The sequence below is a fragment of the Ictidomys tridecemlineatus genome, chromosome 12 (assembly GCF_052094955.1).
Source record: "Ictidomys tridecemlineatus isolate mIctTri1 chromosome 12, mIctTri1.hap1, whole genome shotgun sequence".
Taxonomy (NCBI): domain Eukaryota; kingdom Metazoa; phylum Chordata; class Mammalia; order Rodentia; family Sciuridae; genus Ictidomys; species Ictidomys tridecemlineatus.
In genome coordinates, this window is record NC_135488.1 from 36,453,351 (window position 1) to 36,481,033 (window position 27,683).

The window sequence follows — 27,683 nt, forward strand, 5'->3', positions numbered from 1 at the left end:
ACCAGTTTACAAGCCTGTTTTGCGCCCAGCTGTGCATTTTAACCCCTTCTGGGACTGCAGACCTGAGAACCCTCTGAGTCCTACCTGCTGGATGGAGGGGCTCCTGCAGCTGGCTGCTGTGTAAGGCACTGGTGTGTGTATCACAGCCCAACTGAAAAGAAGCTACCTGCCCATGTTTCTTCCTCTAGACTAAAACCTAACTAAAAGGCAGGTCTGTCCTCCACAAGTCCTCGATTATCAAGTTCAGTGGCTAGAACAAATCTTTTGGCCAAGGCACTTAGGTTGGAGAAAGCAGCTTTTAATTTGGAACTACTATAAGGACAAGTGATCTCTCCAAGTTATTTATTAGACTGTCTGACACAAAAGGAACTACAAAGAACATGCCCCAAAATGCTGGACATGGTTCATATTGAAACAACATGTGCCAGATGCTGGACCCAGAGCTTGGACTTCAAGGTGGAAAGGGGAAAGTGCAGGTGGGCTGGGACAACTCCAGCCCTGACTGGCTAGACCTCAGGCAAGACCAGACACCTGGTCTCACAGCCAGGATCCCTCAACTGCACACATTCTTGACTCGGGTTGAACTCTCTCTGAAGTAAACCACTCAGGACTCAATCAGAGTCACTGTCTGTCTCCGCTTCTTTCACGTCCACACTGAATTTGTACTCTTGGTCACAGCCCATGTAAGCATCACTCATGAAGTAGAGAGTGTAGTTGTGAGCACCAGTGGCTGGGGCCACAAAGTCCAGCTTCACCTAGAAAGAGCAGCAGGGAGTCAGGACATGGCCCCAGGGGAAAGTATTCTCACCCTGCCTTCCCCCAAGACAGATGCAGGGCCAGTAGCCACTCTCACCTTGGCCTTCTGCTGCAGGGTCAGTCTCTTGATGGAGATGAGGCTGTTGGACTTGGCATCTCCGATCACCACCCACCAGCCCTCTTCACGTTTCTGCAGTGACCAAAACCCAAGAATTTTAGCATGTCAAACTGGATGGCTATAGGCAGCTGTGAGAATGGTCACAACACCAGACACATTCCCAGTGTTCCTTCCGGTAATGCCAATAGATAAAAATAAGATTTTGAAACCATCAAAAGGTGTCCCAGGGGTTTGGAGGATAGTTAATGGCTTGCCTACCACTGTAAAGCCCTGGCTTCGATCCCTAGCACCACAAAAATAAAGTGTCTCAAAGGCTTTCATCCTGCAGTAGACAGATAACCTCATCTGCTGGTCCTAGCTCATTTCCTCCCCCAGGATACCTCCTCATTTAGTATTTGCCTTTGAATCCAATGCCACCACCAGAAAGCTCATCTTGGGGGGGATTTGTTCCTCAGAGTCCTTTTTAAGCACAAAGCAAACAGGCCAGAGGAGAAATCTTAACCTGGAGGAGACAAACCTGCCACAGAGGATTCAAGGCAGATTCTTCTGAAGCCCTGCCTGGGGGAGACGCCCTCCCTGCTGGCCACTCTACTGTCAGAGTGCCCGTGGTCTAGTTTAATAAGCTCTCCTCACAGCCTGCTGAACAAATCAGCCACAGAAATAAACATGAAGTTCATCTGGCTTCTGTGGCCAGCCTGCAATAATTCTCCCACAAAAAGAGGATCAGATTTCCATTCTGGTAGTAGAGAAACAAGCAACTAGATGCAGAGTGAGTGGGAATAACATACAAGAAGTGTCCTGGAGCCATTTAAAACACAGGAGATAACATTCAAGAGACTGACAACACTACCCCAATGTTTTTAATAATGATGTCGTCTAAGTTGTTCCAAAAGCAAGCAGATAACCCCATGGCCCCTAGAGGAGTTTTCAACCTTGTGAGTTAATTTTCAATCTCTTCCCTCCCATAATGGGAAAGCACACCATGCCCAGAACACGGCCTCACCCTAACACCAGGACGTACCTGTGGGAAGAGAGGCGCAATAACAGGGCCTGTGACTTCCTCCTCTCGCTCCAGCTGCACCAGAACCACCACTGGCCCACCGCTGTGGGGAGAGCAGGGCAGCACATGAGTGATGTGGCCGTGACCTCTCAGCATAGTGTCATGCTGTGCTCACAGGGACCCAGGGTGGTACCTGGCTCACCTGCGGATGCTGTCCTTGTCCACCACCTCATAGGACAGTTCGATATTCGGGTAGCGGTTGCAGAAGCGGGCTACATCAGCGATCTGGCCATCTGTCAGCTGCAGCAGCGCATTCCGCTCCTCATCCTCCATCTCCATAATGTCAAAGACGCTCTCCACTCCCTGCCGTGGGCGCGCAGAGGTCAGAGGAGGATACAAACCACCGTGAATGGCCCTAGCTTCAAAGACCGCGCTGTCTTGACTTCCCACACTAGCCATGTCTGAAGGTGCTCTGGGAAGAACAGCCCATGGCTGGCAGCCTCCAGCATCTAGAAGCTGGGCCCTCGGGGAACCACAACTGCACTTCCCCTGCTGAGACCTCCCACGGCCCTCTCAGAACAGGATTCTGGGCTCTCAGGCTCCCCCCCCAGCACTCCAGGCCACCCAGCCCACCTTGTCTGTGCAACGTTTGATGTGTTCTGAAGTGAAGTGTGGCAGCTGCTTCAGATATGAGTCCTTGGACCACATGGCCTGAGTGACCATCTGGGCCAGTTCCATGGCTGCCAGAGCAGGGCTGAGCCATCCATTGCTGGACAGCACGTCCACACAGGCCTGAATGAGCCGGATTGCCTGAATACGGGCAGAGTACAAGAGCAGGCGGGGTTGGAAGCGAGGCTTCCCAGGCTGCCAAGGGCCCACCGACCCCACCCCAGCAACGCCATGCCACCTTGCTAAGGATCTCCTCAGTGTCTGACTGCAGCTCAGCACTCAGCTGCATGCGGGACAGGTGAGCCTGCAGGAGCAGATTGGTCTTCACGTGCGGATCATTGAATTTAGGGTTATTCAGCTTGTGGGGGACCTTCTGAGCCAGCTGCAGAAGAAGAAAAGAGGTGGTGCTGAACAGATGACCCTGCCTCAGACACTTAGGCCAAAGGCACTAAGTGGTTTAGACCATGGAGGGTGAGGGTGGGGAGGAGGGTGAGGGTGGGGAGGAGGGTGATGTGCAGGGAGCCGGGTGATGTGTGGGAAGGCGGAGCTGTATGGGGGTCTCGGTGGCACTGCAACAGGTACACAGGCCAAGCTTCAACTCCAGGTTGTTCTTCTGAGCCTGATACTTACCTGACGCAGAAGGTTGTCTTCGTGGTGCCGGATGGGAATGTTCTCGTACTCTGCTGCATTGGAGATGATCTCGATTAGCCCTCGCACCTTGGTCTTGGCATTCAGGGACATGCTGAAGAGCTCTGCCAGGGAAAGAGGAAACATGAGAAGAGCCAGGAGCAGATGGAAAGCAACAGGAGGAACAAGAGTCAGCACCCAGGACAGACTGAGCTGCGTGGCCCTCACCAATAGTGGTGTAGTTGATGTAGTAATAGGCAGCAATCATGCCCAGGTTCAGAGGCGCCACATCCATCTCGTCTTCGATGCTGATGCACTTGGACTGCTCCAGGTCACTCAGGGTCTGCTCCACCAGCTCTGACAAGTGGTCAGACAGGTGACGATGAGAGATGCCTATGGAGGAGAGAGGTGGGTGGGGAGTCTCAGGCAGGGAGACGCCTTGCGAGGGTTGGGAACACCAGCAAGGACAGTGTGTGCTCCCGAGTCCACTGACCCTGCAGGTTATAGTAATTGGGGTTCTGTGTCATCCGGCGGTACAGAAAGGTCCAGGTGAGGTAGTCCACAGCATCCTGCTTGTTCTCAATGGTCTTGGTGACAATCTCAGCATTGAAGTGATCATGCATACAGTGGTCCAGGTGAGATTCTACTGGCAATGGCTCATATAAAAATTTTTTGAAGAAATCCTATGGATTGGGGAAAGGGAAATAGTCGTAGGGAATCAATGACAACATGGTCACAAAAAAAGGTCAAGGGCAAACCAATAAGGAGTAACCCTTGTGTGAAACAACCAATAGCAAAATGAAAAAAACACACGTTTAGAAACATAGAGTAGGATCAGGGAGATACTGAGTCACAGAGGCAGAGCAGTAAGCAACACATGAGGGGACAGAGTCAACCAGAGCAGGAAGACCTCCGTGGAAACAGAGTCAACAGCAGTGGCCAAAACATGGCAGCCGCCTTCTGTGTGGTTTCAGGCTCGTTACAAAAGCAATGGGAAAATAAGAGCAAAGAGGGGAAAAAACTTATGAGAAGTTTACTAATGACATCCATCAGGCTGATGAAAACTGTTTTGAGGCTCAGAATCTCAAAAGGGCTGCCTGAGCCCAAGACTGACCTTTTTGGAGCCCTGACACATGATAACGCAGCGCCCCTCATCGTCTTGCAGAGGGCGGTTGGCATGGCCCACCATCTGAAGCACATCGTAGATGGGGTAATCCACGTAGCTGGTGGGGGAGGAGGGGAAAGAAGGAACAGCATCATCAGAGACCACACTCGGAGGCATGGCCATCTTCCATGGCGAAGGGAGACCAGGTCAAATTCCAGCACAACTCTGAGTTCATGAACTCAGGCACTCAGGAAGTCATTTCACTCGCTCACCTACACATCACGTTAGCTTTTGAGTGTGCAGGTCAGGAACGAGTCATACAAGGCCCTTGACCCAGTGCTATAAACCCATCTAATGCCAAAAGCAAAATAACTCTCCATTGAAGAATCAAATGTGTAAGTCAAGCTTTCCAATTTTGAGAGCTGCACCTTTCACAAGTTATAAATCATCTAACTTAAATCCAAACCAAGAACCAGATTCAGACATTAAAAATAAACCCATAAAATAAAATTCATTTTAAAAATTTCCTGCATTTTGGAAAAAGTTAAATTATTCAGGTTTTTCCTAAGACTGAACCTTTGACTTCTTGTCACTACATAGGTGTATAACCTTGATCAGATCATTTTTCTAATCTGTAAAATAAATAGGCTAGTGACTTAATTAACATCTGACACTTTTAGGCTCCTGCTTCTCCAACATGCTAAAGAACTGAGGGAAAATGACCAAGAGGCAAATGTGAGCCCAGGTCCTGAGGCTCCCAGGTCCCGAGGCTTCCAGGTCCTGAGGCTGAAGACCTCTAACACCTGCTATGGTGGAACCAGGGCTGCAGGTTTATTTGCAGATGTCTGTGCTGGCAGCTGTACGCTTGTTTTAGATGGGAGGTCTGTGTGGATGCAGAGCACCAACTATACTCACGCGTGGATCTTGCCATTGTAGTACTGGGTGTCCATGATGATCACCAGATGGGCAGCCACATTCATACCCCAGCAGAGACTCCGAGAAGCCACCACCACCTGGATAGCCCCTGAGCAACAGAAGGGAGCAGACTGAGGGAGGGCTCCCTGTCTACCTCCAAGACAGTCCACCTGGCTTCACCCAGGGGCCGCCCAGCAGAGAGCTCCCTCTCACAACCCAGCATGAGCTCTCTTAGAGTGAGGCTGGCTGGAAAGAAGTTTTGACGTGACCAAGAACTAACCACGCTCCTGTGTACTATATCGCTCAAGTCCTACCCACTCCAGGAGCCTGGCATCCACACAGAAGCAAGTCTGGTGGCCAACAGTCCAGATGCTAGAAAACCAGGTTCTGAGACAGTGCCAGGTTGTGCACCTGCCCGTTGCCTCATCTAACATGCAGGGTGCTCTCTCTCTACCTGCATCACAAGGGCCTTGGGGGAATAAATGAGATAACACAGAAATCCTAACAGTATGGTGAAGAGGGCTAGTACTCCGCCCAGGAACAGCACCAGGCCCTAAAATTTAAGACATACTATTTGCTTGGGGAAGCCTTGGATGGCATCTCACTCTGCAAGAGGGTTTTATTCCAGTGCTGGCCACTGTACACAGGGGTACTCTACCTGTGTGGGTACTCAGCTCCATGCCCAACCCTTTCTGAGGCAGGGTTTTGCTAAATTGGCAGCTGGCCTTGAACTTGTGATCCTCCTGCCTCAGCCTCTAGAATTAACTGGGATTGCAGGTGTGCGTCACCACATCTGGCTCCATGAGGTATCTTTACCTGAGCTGAAGAGCTGCTCCACCAACCGTCTCTCCATGGGGCTGAGCCCCTCATGCAGGTAGCCCACCCCATTCAGTAGTGTTTCCTTGAGGGTGCTGTCACTCAGCTTCTCCAGGTATGGGATCAGGTCTTTCTCAGTGCAGTGCAAGAACCTGGGCGGCACAAGCACTGAATCAGTTGGGAGGGGACACCCTGCCGAATGCAGCCAGGCCCCAAGCCATAAGGATGACCTGAACCCACCCCAGAAGCCAGGCCCCACTGACCTCTGCCGCTGTATGTCTGCCGCGCAGGTGGTGAGGATGTCAATGGCAGTGAGGCGGGTCTGCTTGCGAGACGGGACAAAAACAATGACAGGCTTCTTGGGCGAGTGCTTGGTGATAGCGTGGTACACAGGCTTGGCCATGGAGAGCAGGCGAGTCTGAGTGTGGCTGATGTTGAAGCCCTGGACACCAAGGCAGAAGAAAGGACACCAGTCACCTGACCTGGCTAATGGCATCTCGGAGGTCACGGCAGGAGGAGTGTGGGTCCCACCTGGATGTGCAGCTCCAAGGGCACAGGTCGCACATTCGGGTGGAAGTTGAAGGTGGAGGTGGCGCTGCAGCCCAGCCAGTGGGCCACATCCTTAGCATTTGACAGGGAGGAGCTCAGTGCCACGATGCGAATGGGCCGCTCAATCTGGGAGGAGATGTAGCGCATCCGGGAGCAGATCACTTCTAGGACAGGCTGGGAAAGAGGGGGGAGGGCGTCACCTCAGGCCCAGGCTCCCCAACTTCTGCCTGAGTTCTGCCTCACGCATCACCCTAAGACTCAAAAATCATCCAAATTCCTTCCTTCTAACTAGGGCTCTCCGTGTTTGGTTCTGCTGCCCCATGGCAGCCAACTGCCACTGAGACATGCTATTTACCAAGAGTTCTAGCAAAACCTCCCATGTCACCCACTTGGGGGCCACATGCAGGATCCTGTGGAGAAAGTGCCTTGTCTGTAGCCTCAAACCCAAATACCAGGCCCAGTGCCCAAGTCACTTTGCCAGCCCCAGCCCTTCATCTGCCGAAAGGTCCAGCCGTACCCCATTCTCGCCCCCAATCAGGTGGACCTCATCCACCACAAAGAGGTTGATGTTCTGCACGTTCTTGCGCTGCTTCCACCGCCGGGAGAGGATGTCCCACTTCTCGGGGGTGCTGAGGATGATGTTGCCCTTGCCCAGGAGCTTCAGGTCCGTGCTGGTCTCCCCGGTCAGCAGCACCACCTTCTTGTTGAGCCGGTCCTGGAACTTCTCATACCAGTCCATGTACACCTAGCAGCAGGGAGGGAGCGTCACAACAGCAGGCCACAATGGGCATCTTACACTTGCTATGAGGAAACTGGGAAGCCAAAGACCTGGTGTTCTGAGGATCTCAGGCCACTTTCTGTTTTGGAGATGGGGTGTCACTGTGCCCAGGATGGCCTCAAACTTCTAGATTCAAATCATCTTCCTGCCTCAGCCTTCCCTAGAGAAGCTGGGGCTACAAGCACAGAACACGGTGCCACCTCACACTACTTTCTGATTCCTGTCCAGCCTTTAAGGGACAGGAAGCTCTTAGGAAATGACTCTGACAATGCCACCCTGAAAAAACTTAGATCCAGAATCACAGATGAAATGATTTCTGGGGAAACTCACAAAGGTCACAGCACGTCACACACCTGCTCTGCCAGGGCCTCCATCGGGGTAATATAGACACAGCGCCCCTCCGAGTTCTGTAGCAGCATCCGCAGAATGGCAAACTCTGCACAGATGGTCTTCCCACTGCCCGTGGGGGCCCCCACGAAAACGTTGTCATCACTGTTGTACACGGTGTTAAACACTGGGGACCGAGAGGAGTGGTATGCACGTCAGGAGGGGAGAGGAGACAGGCTAAGAGGCAGACCACTTGTGAAGACCAAGGAACCAGAGATACAGGCCAGAGTGTCACAGTCGAATGACAGAGCCAGAGTCCAGAGTGATGGCCCAGCCTGATACACCTTACTTCTCCTCCCACAGAACAGGAAAGGGAGAGGCGAGGATCAAGCTCTGGTCCCAAGGAGATCTGCAGGACAGCCAGCCCAAGCAAGAGAGGCCAAGCATCCTCCTCTGTTTCTCAAAGCCAATGATGCACAACTGAAGTGCCCCCTCAGTACTCTCCTGCATTTCCTAGAAATAATCTAATATAGAAGATAACAGCCCAAGTCCTAGATTCAAGACTGAGTTAAAAATCCAAGTTTCGCTATTTATTAGCCAACTCAATTGGGGCACCTCCCTATGCCTATTTCCTCATGTACAAAATGACTGTAGCACCTTAAAAGTAACCCAACAAAGTCGTGCACAGTGGCACATGGCTGTAATCCTAGTGTCTCAGGAGGCTGAGGCAGGAAGATCACAAGTTCAAAGCCAGCCTCAGCAGTGGCGAGACACTTAAGTTTAACTCAGTGAGACCTTGTCCCTAAATAAAATATAAAATAGAGCTGGGGATAGGTTCAATGGTCAAGTGCCCCTGAGTTCAATCCCCAGTACCAAAAAACCAAAAAAAATAAAAATAAAAACCCCAAAAGTAACCTAACCACAGGACTGGTGGGAGGAACAGAGGGAAAACCCTGGTGCTACTCTCGGCCGAGTACTTAGAGCACAGCCCTGCTCTGTGAACCTCATCCTTGTTTACTTTGACAGAGGGAGGTCTCAACCAATGCCACACCCCAGGTTCCATGCTGGGCATCAGAAGCAGACAATTAGCACCCTGAGAGTGAGAAAATAACAAGGTGCCATGGTAAGGCTGCTCTCCTGATGCTCCTCAGGGAACTACGCAGAACAGCAGAGTAAATCTAGCAGTGACCAAGGGGAAATGTCCCGGAGCTCCCAGGCCTGCCAAAGCACCCGAGGACCCTCTTCCCTACCTGCCACAAAACACACGCTCTCCAGGTGACCTTAAAAGGCCCCTAAGAGAACCAACTACCTGGCATCCCAACACATACCTTGGGTCTGGATGGGATTGAAGAAAGGGAATTTATCCTGGTAGAGGCTCTCAAAGGCACTATTCCTCAGGGCAGACACGGGCAGGGGCTGCAGGTCCAACAGTTCAGTGGGAGGTGGGTACTTCTCTGGTAGGATCAGGTGCCGGAAAGAGACAGGCAGCTGGGTCTCACAAGCTACAAAGAGGAGACAGGGAGGATAGGAGGCCCTCCTCTAACGCACCTCCAGAGCCCCCAACACCTCAACTGTGGAAGCCCTAGGTAGCATGTGCCTCTCTCCCCCCACAAAGGCAAGAGACCCATCCACTGTTCTTGGAAGACCTGTTCTAGGGGACCCAGAGAGGAGACACTCACAGAGCCAGCGGTCAGACACCACTCGGATAAAGTACTGAGGGGGCAGCGGCTCAAAGACGGGAACAAAGAATGTGATGAGGTGCTCGTCCTGGGCATATTTGGCCTTGAGTAGAAAATACTCATGGTGCAGAATCACCTCGCTGTCCACATCCTCCACCAGAATCCAGAATGCCTCTGATGAACCATGGACCTGGCAACCCAAGCACAGGGAAAAGAACATGAGCCAGCACAGGGACGCAGCACCTACCATGCAGTCCCCTCTGCTCAGGGAGGCCTCACCTTCTCGTCCCACTGGAAATCTGGAGTGATGGTCAGCTCCACTTTCAGGGTGGAGCGTGTGATAGGCTGCAGGTGTACCGACAACTCCAGCTTGGGGAACAGGTGGACATATTTGTGGATGGTCTTCCCCATTTTTGGCATGCGGATAAGCTCCCCTACAAGGAAATGAGAGAGTACGGGGGCTGAAGCCCAGCTGGCCTGGCTGCAGATGCAAAGCGGGCCTGAGGCCACCATGGGAAATGGGCAGATTCTATGCAATGGGCAGCTTCTTCCCTTTGGCCTTAGTGGAGCCCAGAAAATTCAGGCCCAAAAGCAAGCCTGTACTTCAGTGGACGCGCAGGGTGAACACAGGTTACGGGGGCCTGAGGTTAAGGAACTGCAGCGCATGGAGGTTCTGGCTCCTGGGTGTAGGACAAGGACAAAAGCTCCCCACACACCTATTTCATTATGATTCAGGTCATACAGACGCTCAAAGGGGAAGTTTTTCTTCTCAATCTTCTTCACCACCTCCTCAGGGAGCTTCCGGAACTGGCGCAGAGGACACATGGACTGCCACCTACCCAGAAAGGATACAAAGCTATTGGTCCCTTCTAAGGGCTGTAACAAGCTGCCCTCATCACAGCCTCCAACAGTTTAGCCATAACCACACAAGACACAGTCACCAGAGGAAGATGTCCAAAACTCTCTGCAGTGACACCAGAGAGCTTACAGTAGCGGACTACCACCAACTCCCTTCCCCATGCCAGCAGGGCATTCCTCTCCAACTCTCACCCAGGTTCAAGTCATACTTAGAGCATCAGGACAGGTCAGAGGCACTCCTAGGCTTTCCCATCACACCCTCAGTGAGAGGACCCCAATTCATGGTGACCAGCCCCCAGATCACTGGACCCTTACATGCGCTTGTCAATCATCTTGCAGAGGTTCAAGGTCTTGTCTGTAAGCTGTGCCCATCCTCGGTTCAGGACAATTTCAAAGATTGCTCGCATCAGCCGGCCCGCCGACTGAGGAAAGATGAATCATTCCTCTGTGAAGTCTCAACTGCCCCCAAGCCTCCCTACCACGCTAACTACCTCAAGCTCAGATGCAATTACCCACACCAACTCAAAGACAAAGTCCCCAGAAGCTTGGGAAGCTGAAGCAGGAGGATCATAAGTTCAAAGCCAGCCTCAGCAACTTAGCAAGACCCTGTCTCAAAATTTAAAAAAATTAAAAGGGCTGGGGATATGGCTCAGTGGTTAAGCACCTGGGTTAACACCCCTGGGTTCAATCCCTGGTGCCAATAAAAAAAAGTATCCTCCATAATTACTCCTTTCTCCTGTTCCTACAGGTAAAGAGACAAAAAGTCACTACTAAAACCCTCTGCCGTTTCTGAATTCATTTATGAGTCCTGCAACCACAGTGGGGAAGAACATCTTGTGTTCGGCAGATCTGCCCATCTCTCCAAGGGCCCACAGAGCCTCCCACAGTCCCCTTTCAAGGACTGTCCTTCCCACATACTTGGGCTTAGTACAGTGCAGCTGGGGCCACACAGGTACCAACCAACCAGCCAGCCAGGACAGTGCTAGGCATTCCATCTGCCTCATTAGCCTTTCTTCAAGACATAGCACACAAGGCACGGAATGCCAGCCCCAGTTCAACTCTGCCCTCACCTGGGTAACATACACCATGTCAGCCATCAGTGCAAAGCCCTCCAATTTCAGCTGTGAGATGAAGGCTTGAAGAAGCACATTGATCTGGAAAGAAATAAGGTCAACCGGCCAGAGGTCAATCACTGGACAGTCCCACAGAATGAGTTATATTTCTGCTTTGGGCACCCATACCAGAGAAGATCTCCCACAGCTCTTGATTTACAGATATTAAACAACTATTGCTCCATATAAAAAGAATCAGAAGACCTGGGAACTGATTGCCGTAGGGTTCAATGACCCCTGACCCCGAAGAAAAAGTGGACAAGCTGTGCAAGATTTACACGTATGAGTCCAGACTCAAGGTTCATCTTTTGGACCATTATGAAAACCCCCAGCAAAGAAAAGATGGGCTCACCTTTGCACTAGGCTCCTCAATGCTCTCCTTCACGGGGATAGGCACCCTCTCCAGCAGTTTCTGCAGCTCCAATTTTTCCTCCTGCCACAAGGGGGAGATAGGTCAAGAAAAAGCCAAGTGGCCAAGGAAAGAAGTCACTCAGCAACTTGGTGGTGCACACAATGCTCCATCCTGGGGTGCTGGACAGACTCACCTCCCTCACAGTGATGTTCTTGAACTCTGACGACAAGGAAAAAACTCTGAAAAGCTCAATCTCACTCAGGGTGGGCTTCAGCAGCTGGTTGTAGGTCTGCACTGTATCATTGGTGATGTAGTAATGGCTGGCAATGCGGCCCAGTTCTGTTACCTAGAAGAAAAGAGAGATTCTATGCAATGCTGACTACTGACAAACTCCAACCACAGTAGGATCTGGTCCTACAGATCAAGTGCCTGAACAGTACCACAGCTGAATGATCCACCTCAACTCAAATTACAAAAGAGGAGTATCACGGTAGAAGTTCGTAGTTCAAAAGGTATAATCCAAGGCCTGCTCCAAGCAATCAGACAGATCCAGACAGCAAACCGAGGAATTTTCACCCAGGCCTACAACTTCTGCTGAGACATTCATCTCCAAATCCTCACACCACTCACCTGGAAGTTGCCTGTCTTCTTGTCATATTTGACCAGATTGTTCTTGTCCAGCATCAAGGCAGCAGTGTGAACCAGGTCGAGTCGGCGCTGGTCCAGCAAGGGATCTCCCTTGAGGTCATCATGAGAGATGCCATAAAGGGTTGGGGATCGGAGCATTCGGATATAGAGGTAGGCATAGCCCAGCCAGTTCACCGCGTCCTAAGAGAGATGGCCAAACTTCTCAGCATGGAGAACTGCTCATGTCTAACACAAAGTTCCCACAGAGGTCTCGGAGATCAACATCCAGCTAAGAGGATACATAGTTTATCACCTTTTGAATGCTTATGATATTTCATTAATAGAAAGATAAAGAATCCTCTCAAAGATCTTGGACGTGAGAGGAACGGTGCCAAGTGACACAGATCCAGGAAGCTTGCACTGAAGAGGTGGGTGTGAGGTAGGGGACGTGGGATGCTGACACCTCAAGCACCACAGCAAGGACCATCCAACTCCTGCTCCCTCAGGCTCTGGGGCACCAGGGTAAGGCACAGAGCCCAGTCTTCCCTACCTTTGCATTCTGGACATTCCCCAGCACAATTTCTGCATTAAGCATGTCGGGCAGCTTGGATACCATCTGGCTCTCAATAGGAAGCTGCTGGTTGAGGAGGGACAGGTAGTACTGTAGCTCCCCGTGAGATGTGATGAGTATGCCTTCACCTTTGGTGTCATACTGGGGTCGACCAGCACGTCCCAGCATCTAAGTCAGAGACAACAAACAAAGGATGCAACAGAGAAAGGACTTCTGGATCTGACTCAGGAATCTGACAATAGAGAACACGGCCTTTGAGCTCTTTCCAGCACCCTTGCATTTCAGGAACAGGGTACTTTTCCCACTGAGAATAAACTCAAAGCCTCTGTACCTGCAGAATGTCCAGTGCTCCCAGCTCTGTCCAACGCCCCTTCTCTGGACTGTACACCTGGGTGCCTTTAATGATGACTGTGTGGGCAGGGAGATTCACACCCCAAGCTAGAGTTGCCGTGGAAACTAAAACCTAGAGAGGCAAGACAAGACAATGAGGCAAACAGGCAATACCACAAAGGGAGAGAATACCTGACTTCTCTGGCCTCAGAGCTTCTACGGGAACTATCAGGAGGGCAGGAGGAAACTGGACTGGGGTATGTCCCAGTACTTGTCAATGTGACACCCAAAAAGTAAGGAAAGGATTCCTCGGGCTCCTCATCTATTCCGCAATTAACGTTTCAGTTTCAGAGAAACCTAAGAGTCAGAAGTATAAGCCTGTGTTAATAAACTTATAGTCTTGAGAAAATGCAAAATCAGGCTACCCTAAAAGAGTGAAGGAACATGGGCGAGACCTTAGGAGGCATGTTTGGAATTGGTGGAGCTATAGAGAGCTTGCTCTGCTATACTCCTCAGACACTTCCCTAAACGCACTCACCTTCATGCCTGCAGGGTGTGGTGTGCTGGGAGAGATGGCAGGAAGTTACATTTAGTGTGTCCATCATGACCCTCCAACCTCAGCCAGCTGGGCCAGAAAAAAAATCAAGTACCAAGAGCCCACACATGGCACAACTGTTGACACAGCAGGTCTTTTTAAGCCTGCATCACCTGCTCCCAAAGCCTTGCCTACCCTTACCTGAATATGTTTATCAGCAAAAAGATCCTCCACAAGTGTTCGGTCAACTCTGGTCATGCCTGCATGATGAATAGCAAAGCCATACGGCAGAAGATCCTTCAGCTCCAAGTTCTGTGCACAGAAAAGACCAGGGGATGAGGTGAATCTTCCGGTGGAACTCTCCCGGGAAAAGGAACTCTCTTCACGTGGGACCCTGCCCCTTACCCATCCCCATAACCACATCCAATCACCATTCCTACGTGAAACAGTGCCCTGGGGCACTCAGTCCCAGCAGAGCTGTCTGGGACCTAACTGGTAAGGGAGGCCAGTTACCTAGCAGGAACGAGTAATGAGCAGAACCCTCCTTACCTTGCACTGTTCTGCTTCTGTCCGAAGGACCTCTGTGGAAGCTGAGCCCTCTCTCAGAAACAGACCTAGAGTGTCCTTCTCTAGGCACATGTCCCGAATGGCCCTGGCCGTCTTGCCAGTCTCCTTCCGAGAGTGGACAAACACTAAGACCTAAGAAGAAACCACAGTTTGCTACAGTTAAGAGACACAACTGCAATAGCCACTCCTACAGCCCCAGGGCACTAGCAGTAGGAAAAGATGCTGCACTATATAAATCAGAATCAAGTGTCTTGCAAAAAGGAGCAATAGCAAGAAGGTTCAGAAGCCTAACCAGGGCCAGAAGGAGCCCACCTAATAACTAACAATCCCGCAGGTGGGAAATTAAACCAGCCCTAGCACCCAATCTTGCACAGCAAGTTTAAATATGCTATGAATGCAAATTTAAGGGTCTTAATTAAGAATCTGTGTATGTATCCAGACATGGTGGTGCACACCCTTAATCTCAGCAACTTGGGAGGCTGAGGCAGAAAGATGGCAAATTCAAAGCTAGGCTCAGCAACTTAGCAAAGCCCTGTCTAAAAATAAAAATAAAAATTACTGGGGATGGTTGAGTACCTAAGTTAAATTTCCTCCATGAGTGTTCAGCACCTTGAGTTAAATTTCTAGTATCTGCCCCCCCCCCACCAAAAAAAAAAAAAATGTGTTCAAGCTCCTAAACAAGAGCCGAAGACACAGGAAGATGTATCTGCAAGTTAACAGCTAAAATATTACATTATTTATAAAGAAAAAAAAAGGACTTATAAGTACATCTAGGACTACCACCACATTATAGGAAATAGTCTTAGTATCTATGAGGAAAAACAAACATATTAAGTCTTCACTTAAATTCATTCACTTTTTTTTTTTTTTTAATCAGACTAAAAGAAACACATCTTATTGCTTTTCCTTATTTGTCTTGGTTAACATTGCTAAACTCTGCTCAATTAAAAAATTCTGGCTGTGACTGGGAGGTTGAGGCAGGAGGATCGTGAGTTCAAAGCCCACCTCAGCAAAAGAAAGGCACTAAGCAACTCAGTGAGACCCTGCCTGGTTGAGTGCCCCTGAGTTCAATCCCTGGTACCACCCCACCCCCCCCAAAAAAAAAAAATTCTGCTTGAAGACAGGTGCAGAGGCACACCACATCTATAATCCCAGGGGCTCAGGAGGCTGAAGCAGGAGAATTTTGAGTTCAAAGCCAGCCTCAGCAACTTAGTGAGACTCTGTCTCTAAATAAAATATAAAAAAGGCCTAGGGATGTGGCTCAGTGGTTAAGCCTGGGTTCAATCTCTGGTACAATCCTGCAAGGATTACAGGGATGTGCCACAGCACCTGGCTATTTCTTCTAATTTTCTAGTGTAAAGTTATTTAGTGTATTCCCTGATTATCCTTTCTTTCCCTAGTGGGGTGGGACATGAAGTCACACGCCCATTCACCTGATTACCCTGCTAATGGCAGGTTTTATACTAATAAGTTATTTAATTCCAGATATTGGTGATTTGTATTTTCACAGACCTGATTTTTTCCAGCATGTTCCATAATTTTCTCATAGACTATTTCATTCATGATCTGGAAACGCTTGATAGCTTTTTTCTCTGTGATGCCCACATATGTCTGTTCCAGAGGCACCGGTCGGAAGCTGGAAGTTCAACAATGAGGACAAATGAGGCTTTGGCAGGGATGCAGCAGAAACAAATAGTACTTTCCATGCCCTGGAAGCAATATTTGTCTTTTTGGATTGACACACAGAAACCAAAGGCCCTTCTAAAGCTCAATCCAGAAGTGCTCCTTAGAAAATAGAAGGAAAGTAAGAAGGTCACCTTGGCTATACATTTCTTCTAGCCTTTCTTATACCTGTTGTCAAAGTAGAAGAGGCCCTTGGCAGGGTCGACACGCAGAAAGGTGGCCACATCTTCATAGTTGGGGAGGGTGGCACTGAGACCAATCAGTCGGACATCCTCTTGAGTCATCTCAATGTTTCGGATAGCTCTGGCCACCAAAGCTTCTAAGACAGGACCTCTGTCATCATGGAGAAGATGGATCTCATCCTAAGGAATGGGAGGGCAGCAAATTACCTCTAGGACCAGAGAAACACAGCCCCTCTTCCCGAGATTACCCCCATTTTATACACATGTAACCTAAGATGCCAACAAAGAAGACAAGAGGGCGGTGGCTGGGAGGCAGGAAGATAGCAAAGCAGGAAGATGGCAAAGCAGGAAGATACCTAGCACATGTGAGGCACTGGGTTCAATCCTTAGCATCACATAAAAATAAAACAAAATAAAGGCATTCTGTCCACCCACAACAAAATTAAAAAAAGATGACGACAACGACAAGAAAGGGAATTTTAAGCTAAAGAAATCCGAAGAATGAAGACAGTATTCACCATGAAATACCCCAGGAAAGAGCTTTGATGCAGCACTCTATGACAAGATACTTTAGGTGAGCGAATTCCTAACCTTCACATAAACTTCCTTATGGAAAAATGAGGCTTTTGGTCAGACCATATGTATATTAATAAGGCTTCATATTTATATTAAATAAGAACAAAAACTCTCACGCATTGCATGAATTTGCATGGCCTACAGTGGCACTTCTCAAACTTCAGCAGCACAGAAAGACCAAGAGATCTTGCTGGTACTCGAAGGCAAGAGGTGGGCCCAGGGATCCAGCATTCCTAATGACTCTGCTAATGAGGCTGATTAGCCAGGCTCCAATGTGGGACTTAGCAAACTGTTTCTTTAAAGGCCAAGTATCAATGTTTTAGACTTGTGGGCCACAGAGTCCCTATTACAAATACTTAACCCTACTCTGCAGCACGAAAGCAGCTGTAACCAAGACATAAGCAAAGGGGTGCAACTGTGTTCCAATAAACAGAATCCAGCAGCCACAGATTGCCAATGCCTGCTCGTGCACTCTCCTTTCTTGCTCTCCCAGACACCTCAGAGAAATGACACTCAGACCTGCCACACTGTGCTTCTGTGCTTCTGTCCTGACTCCCTACTTATTGCCTCTGAGAACAGATTATTTATTTAAAAAGCCCTTCTATGTTCTGGGAAAATGTACACACACACACACACACACACACACACACACACACACACACACATACACACACATATATTTTTTTTTGGGGGGGGGGTCTGTTTACATTTATTTCAAAATTATTTCAAACATGAAGAAAGATATGAGAAATACAGCAAATACCATGCTGCTAAGTTTTTCTACTGAATTGTAACAACAAAGCTGACAATGGCTGTCATTCAAAGGCTGGTGCCTACAGAAAAGGCCCTGAGGAAATGTTCACCATTAAAGCCCAACAACACTCCTGATCCCGACTGCCTCCGGGTTTTCTCATGCTCCCCTTGCTCACCAGGATGATGAGCCGCACCAGCTGAGTGTAGGTGCGTTCACCACCCTTCCGAGTGATGATGTCCCACTTCTCAGGGGTGCAGACAATGATCTGAGTGGCACTGATCTCTTCCTTGCACAGCTGGTGGTCCCCAGTCAGTTCAGCAACAGTGATTCCGTAAGTGGCCAGGCGCTAGGGGGAGAAGAGGTATATTAGGCAAGAATGCTTAAAGTGGGCTGGGGTGTAGTTCAGTGGTAGAATGTTCTCCTAGCCTGCTCTAGGCCCTGGGTCCAATGCCCCCCACTGGAAATAAGGAAAAAAGGCAACAAGCTTGAAGGGGCCTAGATACCATACTCTGTCTGGGTAGTCTCAGTGTCGGGTACTGGGAGTAGGTAAGTAATAAGTCTATATGAACACACACTCCTAAAACAAATCCAAGTTTCACTCAGGCACATGAAGCAGGCAAAGGATCTCTGGGAGCTCTGCATGTAAGGGTGGTAAAATGGACTTTATTTTTTTATTTATTTTTTTTTTTTAGAATTTTAACATTTATTTATTTTTTCTTAGTTCTCGGCGGACACAATATCTTCGTTTGTATGTGGTGCTGAGGATCAAACCCGGGCCGCACGCACACCAGGCGAGCGCGCTAACGCTTGAGCCACATCCCCAGCCCGTGAAATGGACTTTACAGATAATAGACTTAGAATAACACCACGAGGTCTACTACCAACCATATCAAGACACTTTATAAATACTTAAAAATGCAATAACACCAACATCAGAAAATCACTATGCAGAAGATGAAAGAAAGGTAGTAAACCCTTCTAAAAGAGAGTTCAAGACATTCTCACCCCGGTAGCTTTCTGTACCTGGGTCAAGTTCCATTTCAGAAATGGGAAAAGCACCACAGAGGCATTCAGAGATGCCCCACATAAGCAGTAGAGATGCCCAGGCCAGCTCCCAGTACTTGGAGAACTGCGACCAGTATCTTCTGGAGCAAAGATCTGACCCTTACCTTTCCAAAACTGCCCACCATCTCCTGTACCAAGGACCTCATGGGAGCAATGTAGATAATCTTGAAGTCATCCACGTTGATGGTGCCATCCATGTTTATGTGTTTCCCTATCTCTCGGAGCATACACATCAGGGCCACGTTGGTCTTCCCAGCACCCTAAGACAGAGGTCAGGGACAAGCAGCCCGTTTATAAAGTTATATTCGCTGCCCCAATTTCCCCAAGCTTATCTCCAAACCAGAAAACAGCATGTCATGGCATTTGATCTACCACTTAACAAGTCTCTTATCAAATAAAGAATATAGGCTAGGGGCAAAGATTAGGAAATATGTCAGGGTCAGAACTCTAGACCACATTCTGTAAAAATAAAGCAGCAGGGCAGCTCTTACAGTAGGAGCACACAGCAGCAGGTTCTCATCAGTCTCCAGGGCAGCGCGGTACAGTTTACTCTGGATACGATTCAGTGTTTTGAAGCCCTCAAATCCAGCCTGGGCATACTTGGGCAGCTTTTCCACCGGAAGCAGTTGCTAGGAAGAAAAGCCATGCACATCACACCGACAGCATCCTTCAAAAGACTGCCCACTACCGTGGGACTGCCAGAGTCTCATTCCCTGGCCATCGCCCTACATGACTCTCCACTAAGACCCAGTCCAGAGAGATCAAAATTATCCCCTGGGCTCAAAATCAGAACAGGAAAATTCTGAAGCAGCGTTCAATTCAAAGCTATCTAACAGACAAGGCTACATCTTAGGCAATGGTTGGAATCCAAACTGGAGGTGAACTGAGCACGAGAACTGAGCAAAACACTACACACACCTCTTCTGAGCCAAAGGGCTTGGGCTTCAGAGCAGGCACATGCACCTCTTCATAGCCCTTTCGCTGGCGACGGAAGGACCCATCAGGAAGCTGACAGCGTTTGTTGGCCATGAAGTGGCTCCCTTGGGTGAAAACCAGGTCCTCCAAGTCCAGAACTTGCCGTGGAGCCAGTGCCTGGGGATGTGACAAACAACAATCCACGGGAAGTGAGCTGACTGAGCATGACAGTTTTCCACTCATCCTGGCCTAGGAGATGGCCCGACTCCCACCTCTCCGCCCTGGTCCAGATCCATGGTTTCCAGATCTGTGTCCATTCGGGACTGCCGAACCCGCTCTCTCCGGGACCTTTCCTCCTGCAGTGGGAAAAAGAAAAACAGGAAGGCTCATCACCATGCTCAGTACCTGCCCCTTTCAGTCTCTGCTTAGCTGTGCTTGACTCACTGGTACTATTAAGTCCCCAAAACAAAAGGTGGCACTTCACATTCAGACACCTGCCAAAAGGCCACCAAAAAGATCCAAGGAGGGGCTGGGGATGTGGCTCAAGTGGTAGTGCGCTCGCCTAGCGTGCGTGAGGCACTGGGTTCAATTCTCAGCACCATATAAAAACAAAATAAAGATACTGTGTCCACCTAAAACTAAAAACTAAAAAATAAATAAATAAATAAAGATCCAAGGAAACAAATGATATATAGAGAAGAGCAGCACACAGAAGAGGGACCTCAGCATCTAGGGAAGAGGCAGCAGTGTTGAGTCCCATGTTTAAGCATGGGTTCTGTTCCTGCATTCAACTAAATACCGTCTTTATGGTGAAATCTGTAAAGGTCCCCCTGGTGCTGCTGAACAAACAGTCTCTAGCCACACAAATGTGAATGTAACAATTCTAATCAGTACTCACTGAGAAACCCCTAGGAATTTAGAGAAATGCTTCACTACTCTGACATCTGTTTTTTAATCTCTAGTCAACTGTCCATTTTTCTGAAGCAAATACTCCAATTGAGGAATGAGACAGAAAGATCAAGCCAGCCCTTACTCGGATCAGATCCTCCTTCTCAGTCTCGTGGAGCTGGTAGAGGAATTTGGATAGCTCTGGGTCAGCTTCCATCTTTCCCATGATCCTTTCTTTTTCAGCTTCACTCTGAGCACTTGCCAGCAAGGTACAGTACAGAACTGCCAATGACAGGGAGCAGGAGGAGGTGGGGGGCACAGGATGGGTAAATCAGCCTTCACTCTTGGGGTGCAGAGAAAAATCATTAAGTGCAGAAGCCATGAAAGCAAGACCCCCCTGCCTGGCTCAGGCCACACACGAGGGAAGAGCTCGCACATACTTACTCATCATTCTGTGCTGCCTCAACACTTTAATAAAGTCGAACGTGTTGAAACCGAGGAGCAGAACCAGCTGGTTCTCACATTCACGATCGTCACTGGCCGTCTAAAGAGAAAGCAATGCCACCATCAAGGACACACTTGTCTGTTGTTCCACACCATTTCCATCTGCTAAGATGCACTCAACAGAACTGCCATCTCGGCCATACCTTCAGAATCTCCAACACTTCATCTGCCTTCTTCTGTGACACGATGGCATCATCATAAAAACGACTGAGCTGCCGCTGGAGCCAGAACGCATCGATATCCCGAGGGTGCAAATCCTTCTTCTTGGAACTCATCAGTTCACCTGAGGCTACAAGCTAAAATAATAGCCAGGCCCTTAGCTCACCGGGTCCCAACCACGCTTTCACTGCCCTACAACTAAGCTCTCTGCCACCCCACAGCCAGCCTTCTTTGGGGGCCTTTTGAGAGAAAAAAGGGCTATCCTGAGTTCAGGAGCACCAGGCTGATTCCCCACCACATGCCTCAGGGTAGGAAGGCGACCAGCTGAAATCTTAAGAATCAGGACACTAAATGCTTATTATGGCTCACTCTGTCAAAACACAGCTCACTAAGTAATGCAAAACCAGACCAGGCACTGGGAAAAGGCTGCACCCAGAAATCAGCTGGCCATGCAGCCAGGGGAAGGAGACCGCACTCACGTTAGCTGAGAGGGTGCAGCGCACAACAGCCTCATCACCTTCCATGTCATCGTCAGACGCCTCTTCTCGAACCTCCCCATAGACGTCCTCATCGCCTTCCTGTGGAAACAGCCCCAACCTCAACCATACTCTGGAACCCATCCTGTGCCACCACAAAACAGCTCCCCAAATCACCCTCAATGACCCCCTTAGTTAGAGCAACGGCTTTGTGGTGAAATCAATGACTTATTGGAATCAGGTCAGTCTTTGTCCCTTTTAGGTACACATGAAAGCAGAATGCACTCTGACATATCATACGTACATGGAGTATAACTTCCCGTTCTTGTCACTGTACATGATGGGAGTTTCACTGGTCTTGTATTCATATATGAACATAGGAAAGTGACATCCCATTCATTCTACAGCTTTTCCTTTACCGTCCCCCTCCCTGGGGGGGTCAGTCTTATTCCAGAGCACATTAACAGAATGACAACCTGGTAGGGATTCCTTAGATGCTTCTCTCCTCTCTTCTGTTTCTCACTTTAGCTGCCACAATGGCAACTGCCTCAATCACAATCTCTCATACATACACAGTCCTTAGACACAAGAGCTGTTGGCTAACGGAGAGAAGAGCTGTACAGAAGCAGGCCGGGGAAGCGGATGGTAATCCAGAAATGCAAAGACCACAACTAGCTCGCTCAGCACTGTGCTTACTCATGAAATAAAATGTGCACTTAAAACAGCATCATGGGGCTGGGGCTAGGGCTGGGGCTGAGTGGTAGAGCACTTGCCTAGCATGTGTGAGGCACTGAGTTCAATTCTAAGCACCACATATAAATAAATAAATAAATGTCCATCAACCAAAAAACATATATATATATATATATCATGGTCAAAGTGGGTACTTAATAAATAATAAACATTTGTTAAATGAACTACTATGAGCAGTTTGTTAATCTGTTGCTACTTAAAATCATAAAATCAAGTACAGTGGCATACACCTATAGTCCCAGAAGGTTGGTAGGCTGAGGATTTTGAGTTCAAAGCCATCCTCAGCAATTTAGCAATAATTTAAGCAACTCAGGGAGACCCCCCATCTCTAAATAAAGTATAAAAAAAGGGCTGGGGATGTGGCTCAGTGGTTAAGAACTCCTGGGTTCAATCCCTAGTACCACCCCCCCCCCGAAAAAAACTGAACACCGAAAAACAAACAAACAAACAAATAACTACACTGATATTTCATCTCACATGAGCCAGAATGGCAGCCATCAAGAATATAAACAATAATAAACACTGAGGGTGGGGTTGTGGCTCAAGGGTGGAGTGCTTGCCTAGCACGTGTGAGGCCCTGGGTTCAATCCTCAACACTGTGTATTAATATACAAAATAAAGGTTCGCCTACAACTAAAAAACATATTTATTAAAATAATAATAAATGCTGGAGAGGATGTGTTGAAAAAGAACCACTTTTATACTGTTGGTGGGACCATAAATTAGTACAACCACTGTGGAAATTAGTATGGAGGTTACTCAAAAGACGAGGAATGGAACCACCACATGACCCAAATATATCTTGCCTCAGTATTTATCCTAAAGAATTAAAGTCACTATAGTGACACATGCACACCCATGTCTATACCAACACAATTCACAATAGCCAAACTACAGAACCAACCTAGGTGTCTATCAAGCGATGAGCGGATAAAGAAAAATGTGATACACACACACACACACACACACACACACACACACACACACACACACACACACACACGAGTTCTATTCAGCCATAAAGAAAAGTGAAACTATGGCATTTGAAGGAATATGAATGGAACTTGAGGACACTGTTAAGTGAAATAAGCCAAACTCAGAAGGTCAGGGGTCATAAGTTTTTTCTCATATGTGGAAGCTAGAGAGAAAAAAGGAAAAGAAAAGTGGGCAGGGGGTGTCTCATGAAAATCAAAGGGAGATAAATTGAGTAGAGGAAAAAGACCAGGGAGAGAAAGGAGAGGCGTGAAATGGGCAATACTAGGAAATAATATTGGCCAAATTATAATATTGTATGTAAACATGAATATATAACAATGAATTCCATACTTATGCACAACTGAAGTGCACCAGTAATAAAAACATGGAAAAAAATATATTAGTTTATATTTAATAACTTAAATTTGTTTGGAAAACCTGAAGATAATTTTTAGCAAAATAACACTAAATTTCTGTTACTCATAAAACACCATGAAATCTATCTGGCTTAAGCTAGGGGACCTCTTTACTCTAAAAGGGGTCCTATCACCTAACAATTAAAAAAATGAGTTAGTCCACTTGCTTAATTGCTCACCTCCTCATCAGATTCAAACTGCACGTTTACACCATAGGTCTCATCAATGTTGTCATCTGAAATGATGAAGAGCAGTGAGCAGTTAATGAAAAGAGGCACAGAACTGGGGTCTAAGGACACATAAGGATTTAGGTGATCCACATGAGAGCGCCGTCTGTGCTGCCAGCACTGAGACAGTTTCCCACCCACCAATTCTGGATTCCACCTCTCTCTTATCCCACAGGCTCTGCCCAAGTTCTCTTCCACATTCTACACAATAAAAGAGCCTCAGAGCTGGGCACAGTGTTGCATTCCTTAATCCCAGTTATTTGGAAGGCTGAGGCAAGAGGACTGAAATTTCAAGGCCAGCCTGGACAACTTAGCAAGACTTTGTCTCAAAATAAAAATAAAAAGTGCCAGGGGTGTAGCTCAGTGGTAGAGCACCCCTGGGTTCAAGCTCTGGTATAGGAAAAAGAAAAAAAAAAAAAAGCGGAGAAAGGCTATCTTGGTAAGAAATGGCTGCTGGAATTGAGGGAATCTGGTGTCTGTTAGTCATTAATTTTTTAAAAAACACAAAGTAGGAATGTGGAGATTCGAGGAAAAAAATTCTTCTCTATCTTCCTTAAAGCCAACTTTGAATAAAATCTGCCAAATGCCTCAAACAAACAACAAGAAAAAAGAATCCACCAACTCTGGTTGATGGGAAATCACTGACACTCAGATTCATTATCAAATGATGCTAGAAGATTCACATTTCAGAGTCAACAACAATCAGAACACAAACAGTTTAGTTACCCATATTTTGGATTTCCTTATCTCCACCATAGTCTGTGATCTTTTTCCCCAAGTTTACTAGCACATGGTATCTGGTATCATCTGTCTGACCCAGCAACAGGTCAATCTCCTTTCGTCTCTCCTTGTCCCGAAGCTTTTCATTCTTTAAGACAGCTAGAACTTCATCAGCTGCCCCACAAAGGATATCACGTGGCTGGTGGCAAAAAAACAATCAGCTTTTAGGTGGGCTGGGGATATAACTCAGTTGGTAGAGTACCTGCCTCATATGCACAAGGCCTTGGGTTCAATCCCCAGCATCACAAAAGAAAAAAAAATCAACTTTTAGAACAATAACATGCAGAACACCCCCCAACCAGTTTTATGTGATGCCAGGATGTGATGAGCCACATTGCTTCAAAATTGCAGTAATCCTGGCTGTAACAATTTTTATTAATGTTGATAAATACTCCACCTAGAGCTAGGAGGGTTGCAAATTCAGTGGTACAATGCTTGCCTAGCATGCATGAGGCCCTGGGTTCAATCCCCAACAATGCAAAAAAAAAAAAAAAAAAAAAGGCACATTATTGAAGTAAAAGTCATCTGTTTTAAAAATATTAGAGAAACTGGAGATATAGCTCAATGGTAGAACATTGTGCTTAGCATACATGAGGCCCTGGATTCAATCCCCAGCACTGAGAGGGAGGATAAAAAAGATTGGATAGGTAGTCTCCAGAAGCAGGACACAGCTTTCACAGTAATCTGCCTCACATTCCTAGATGACAGAGGCACTTAGCAGTCTTCTTCCATCTTGACACACTTTTGATAGTTCTATGTCCATACTTTCTCTAGCATCTCACAGAGTCTCTCAAAGACTCAAAAAAGCTCACAATGTAATCATGCATGGGAAAGAGTTAAGAATAGATCCTGGAGAAAATCACCTGAATTCATGTCCTGACTCTGCCAAATGCTACCGCTGCGACTTAGAAAAATTACATAACTATTCTGTGCCTCACATTTCTCTTCTGCAAAATAGGAAATAAGTATTAATAGCTGATTTGTTGTTCCATATAAACTAAGTGCTTAGTATTAGTCTAATCTGAAAACTTGTATGAACCAGACAGAAATCTAAAGATAAGGTTCTTCTGATGTCTTCCAAATGTAACATTCTCCCTTTCCAAACACATGGCCTCAGCCTCTCGCTGCCTTACCTGGTCCCCAAGAGCAGCCTGGATGAAGCTGAGCAGCACCTCATAGGTCTCTCGGGTCTCCTTAGTTTTGGGCTTATAGATAATTCCCACCATCTCATCTATGCCCTCTGACAGCAAAGTATAACCCTTCATCTTGTTGATGTCATGCCGGTCCTCATCACGTTTTCTTCGCCTGATGAAGACATGATATGAAATGGAAGAGAAGAACTTTCCCACCCCCAGGCAAGACTAGATCAAGCCCATCCTCCTTTCCTTCTCAGTCTCATGGCATATAGACATCTGATATTTGAGAACAGGAACCTGTACTCCATCAAATGAGTCGAACTTGTTCTTATTCATTTATGGGAGCATTTATTTACAGGACACAGTGACAAAGAAAATCCTGGGGCTGGGGTTGTGGCTCAGCAGTACAGCACTTGCCTAGCACATGCCAGGCCCTGGGTTTGATCCTCAGTACCACATTAAAATAAAGCTACTGTGTAAATAAATGAATGAATGAATAAATAGGAAATCCTGCCATCCTCTCACTAGATGGACAAATTGATATAAGACAGGCTCCCCCATTAAGGCTCCCCATTAATTTAAGATTACACAATGGAATTTAACTAGTTTTTTCACTTTTCAGATACATTATCTTTCTCTAGACAAACACACTAGTTTCAACAGAATCTACTTCTAACCTACTCCCAAAAAATTATAACAAAACTAAAACTGTCTTTTTTACTATGGATGCTTGAGTTAGTTTACAACCAAAAAATAAACAAGAGTAGAAAAAAAGGAAAAAGCAGTAATGGGGAGACAGTAGTGAGGGGAAAAAAAAATTACTGAGACAAGGAAATATCAAGGATCTTGAAAACCTAAAAGAAAATTAAGATCTGTGGATCAGAAACACTTATGTTCAAAAAACTTATTTTCCACTTTACTTGCACTTAAGACCAAAGAATCTTTAAAACTCTCATGTTCTAACAAACTTTCTGTAAATTTCCACAGTATTTTTAATGACACTGATGTCTGACCTTCCACCACACATTGCAGCAAAAATGCTGCTCAACTGCTACAAGGGAAGGTGGACTTTGAAACTGAAAAACCAGCGTCCCCTTGGTACATACTTGGCTCTTCTTTCCTCCTGCATCTGCGGTTTGGTCCGCTGAGCCTTATCTCCCATCCGGGTGCCCTCCAGCTTCCCAACCAGGGACAGCACCTCTCCTGTGGGTTCATCCCGGCGGGTCCGGTCAATGAGAGAGCGGTCAGCTTGGAGCACAAGATTCGAGTTCTGAAAAGATTATACATTACCAAAACTTCGACATGAGACCACCACAATCATATCAGCTGATGAAAGAACCACAGCAACTAAGGCTAATAATGATTAACTGGATCTAAAAACGTTTTCTCGGAAAAGCAATGGTGCCATACAACGTTGTGCATGAGCCTAGAGCTGAGTCCTGTATCAGCGGTGGACAATCCCTGCTCCTCACAGGGCCCGCTGTTAGAGGAGCATCACATGGAAGGGGGCGGAATTACAATGAGAACTGCAAAAAGCCTCCTTAGAGAGCTCTCGGCCTATCCCACCAGCCCCCGTGGGGGCTGACTTAAGCGTGGTCGTGTGATCCCACCTTCCCCAGATCGACTTCCCCCTCGCCTTCGCGGCTGTCCTGGAGGCCTTCGACTGAAACCCCCTTCCACGGCCTCCCGCTCCCCCACCACACTCGGCCGCCCAGAGTCCTCCCCCGAGATCCCACTCACCGCCTTGTACTCGTACTGCAGGCTACGGGCGGTCACATCCGCCATGGCCGCAGCAGCTCGGAGACCTCAGAGCACCGCACTCTGCGAACAGCCCCTCGGAACCGCTCCCGGGAGAAGCAACGAACGCAGGAGAAACGCAATGGACAGAGAAAAGAGACGGACT

At 47.8% G+C, this 27,683-nt stretch overlaps 1 protein-coding gene across 1 annotated transcript; it reads right to left on the reverse strand.

The window, feature by feature from the left end:
* Positions 1-277: 277 nt before the first annotated feature.
* Snrnp200 (small nuclear ribonucleoprotein U5 subunit 200) lies at positions 278-27,683 on the reverse strand. Its single transcript, XM_005339579.4, has 45 exons — positions 27,521-27,683; positions 26,887-27,050; positions 25,778-25,949; positions 24,591-24,783; positions 23,817-23,872; positions 21,497-21,595; positions 21,002-21,154; positions 20,799-20,898; positions 20,500-20,636; positions 19,739-19,822; positions 19,470-19,643; positions 19,043-19,180; positions 18,656-18,811; positions 17,662-17,832; positions 16,143-16,336; positions 15,804-15,927; positions 14,274-14,423; positions 13,926-14,036; positions 13,191-13,322; positions 12,839-13,027; positions 12,292-12,489; positions 11,855-12,007; positions 11,662-11,742; positions 11,268-11,351; positions 10,513-10,619; positions 10,056-10,174; positions 9,619-9,773; positions 9,340-9,529; positions 8,989-9,162; positions 7,687-7,847; positions 7,073-7,300; positions 6,538-6,729; positions 6,270-6,448; positions 6,007-6,158; positions 5,191-5,299; positions 4,285-4,393; positions 3,664-3,853; positions 3,399-3,563; positions 3,174-3,295; positions 2,782-2,925; positions 2,508-2,684; positions 2,077-2,237; positions 1,896-1,977; positions 854-946; positions 278-755 (listed from the first exon to the last, which is right to left on the reverse strand). Exons 1-45 carry the CDS (start codon positions 27,563-27,565, stop codon positions 612-614), a joined length of 6,411 nt encoding a protein of 2,136 aa, XP_005339636.1. The 5' UTR covers positions 27,566-27,683; the 3' UTR covers positions 278-611.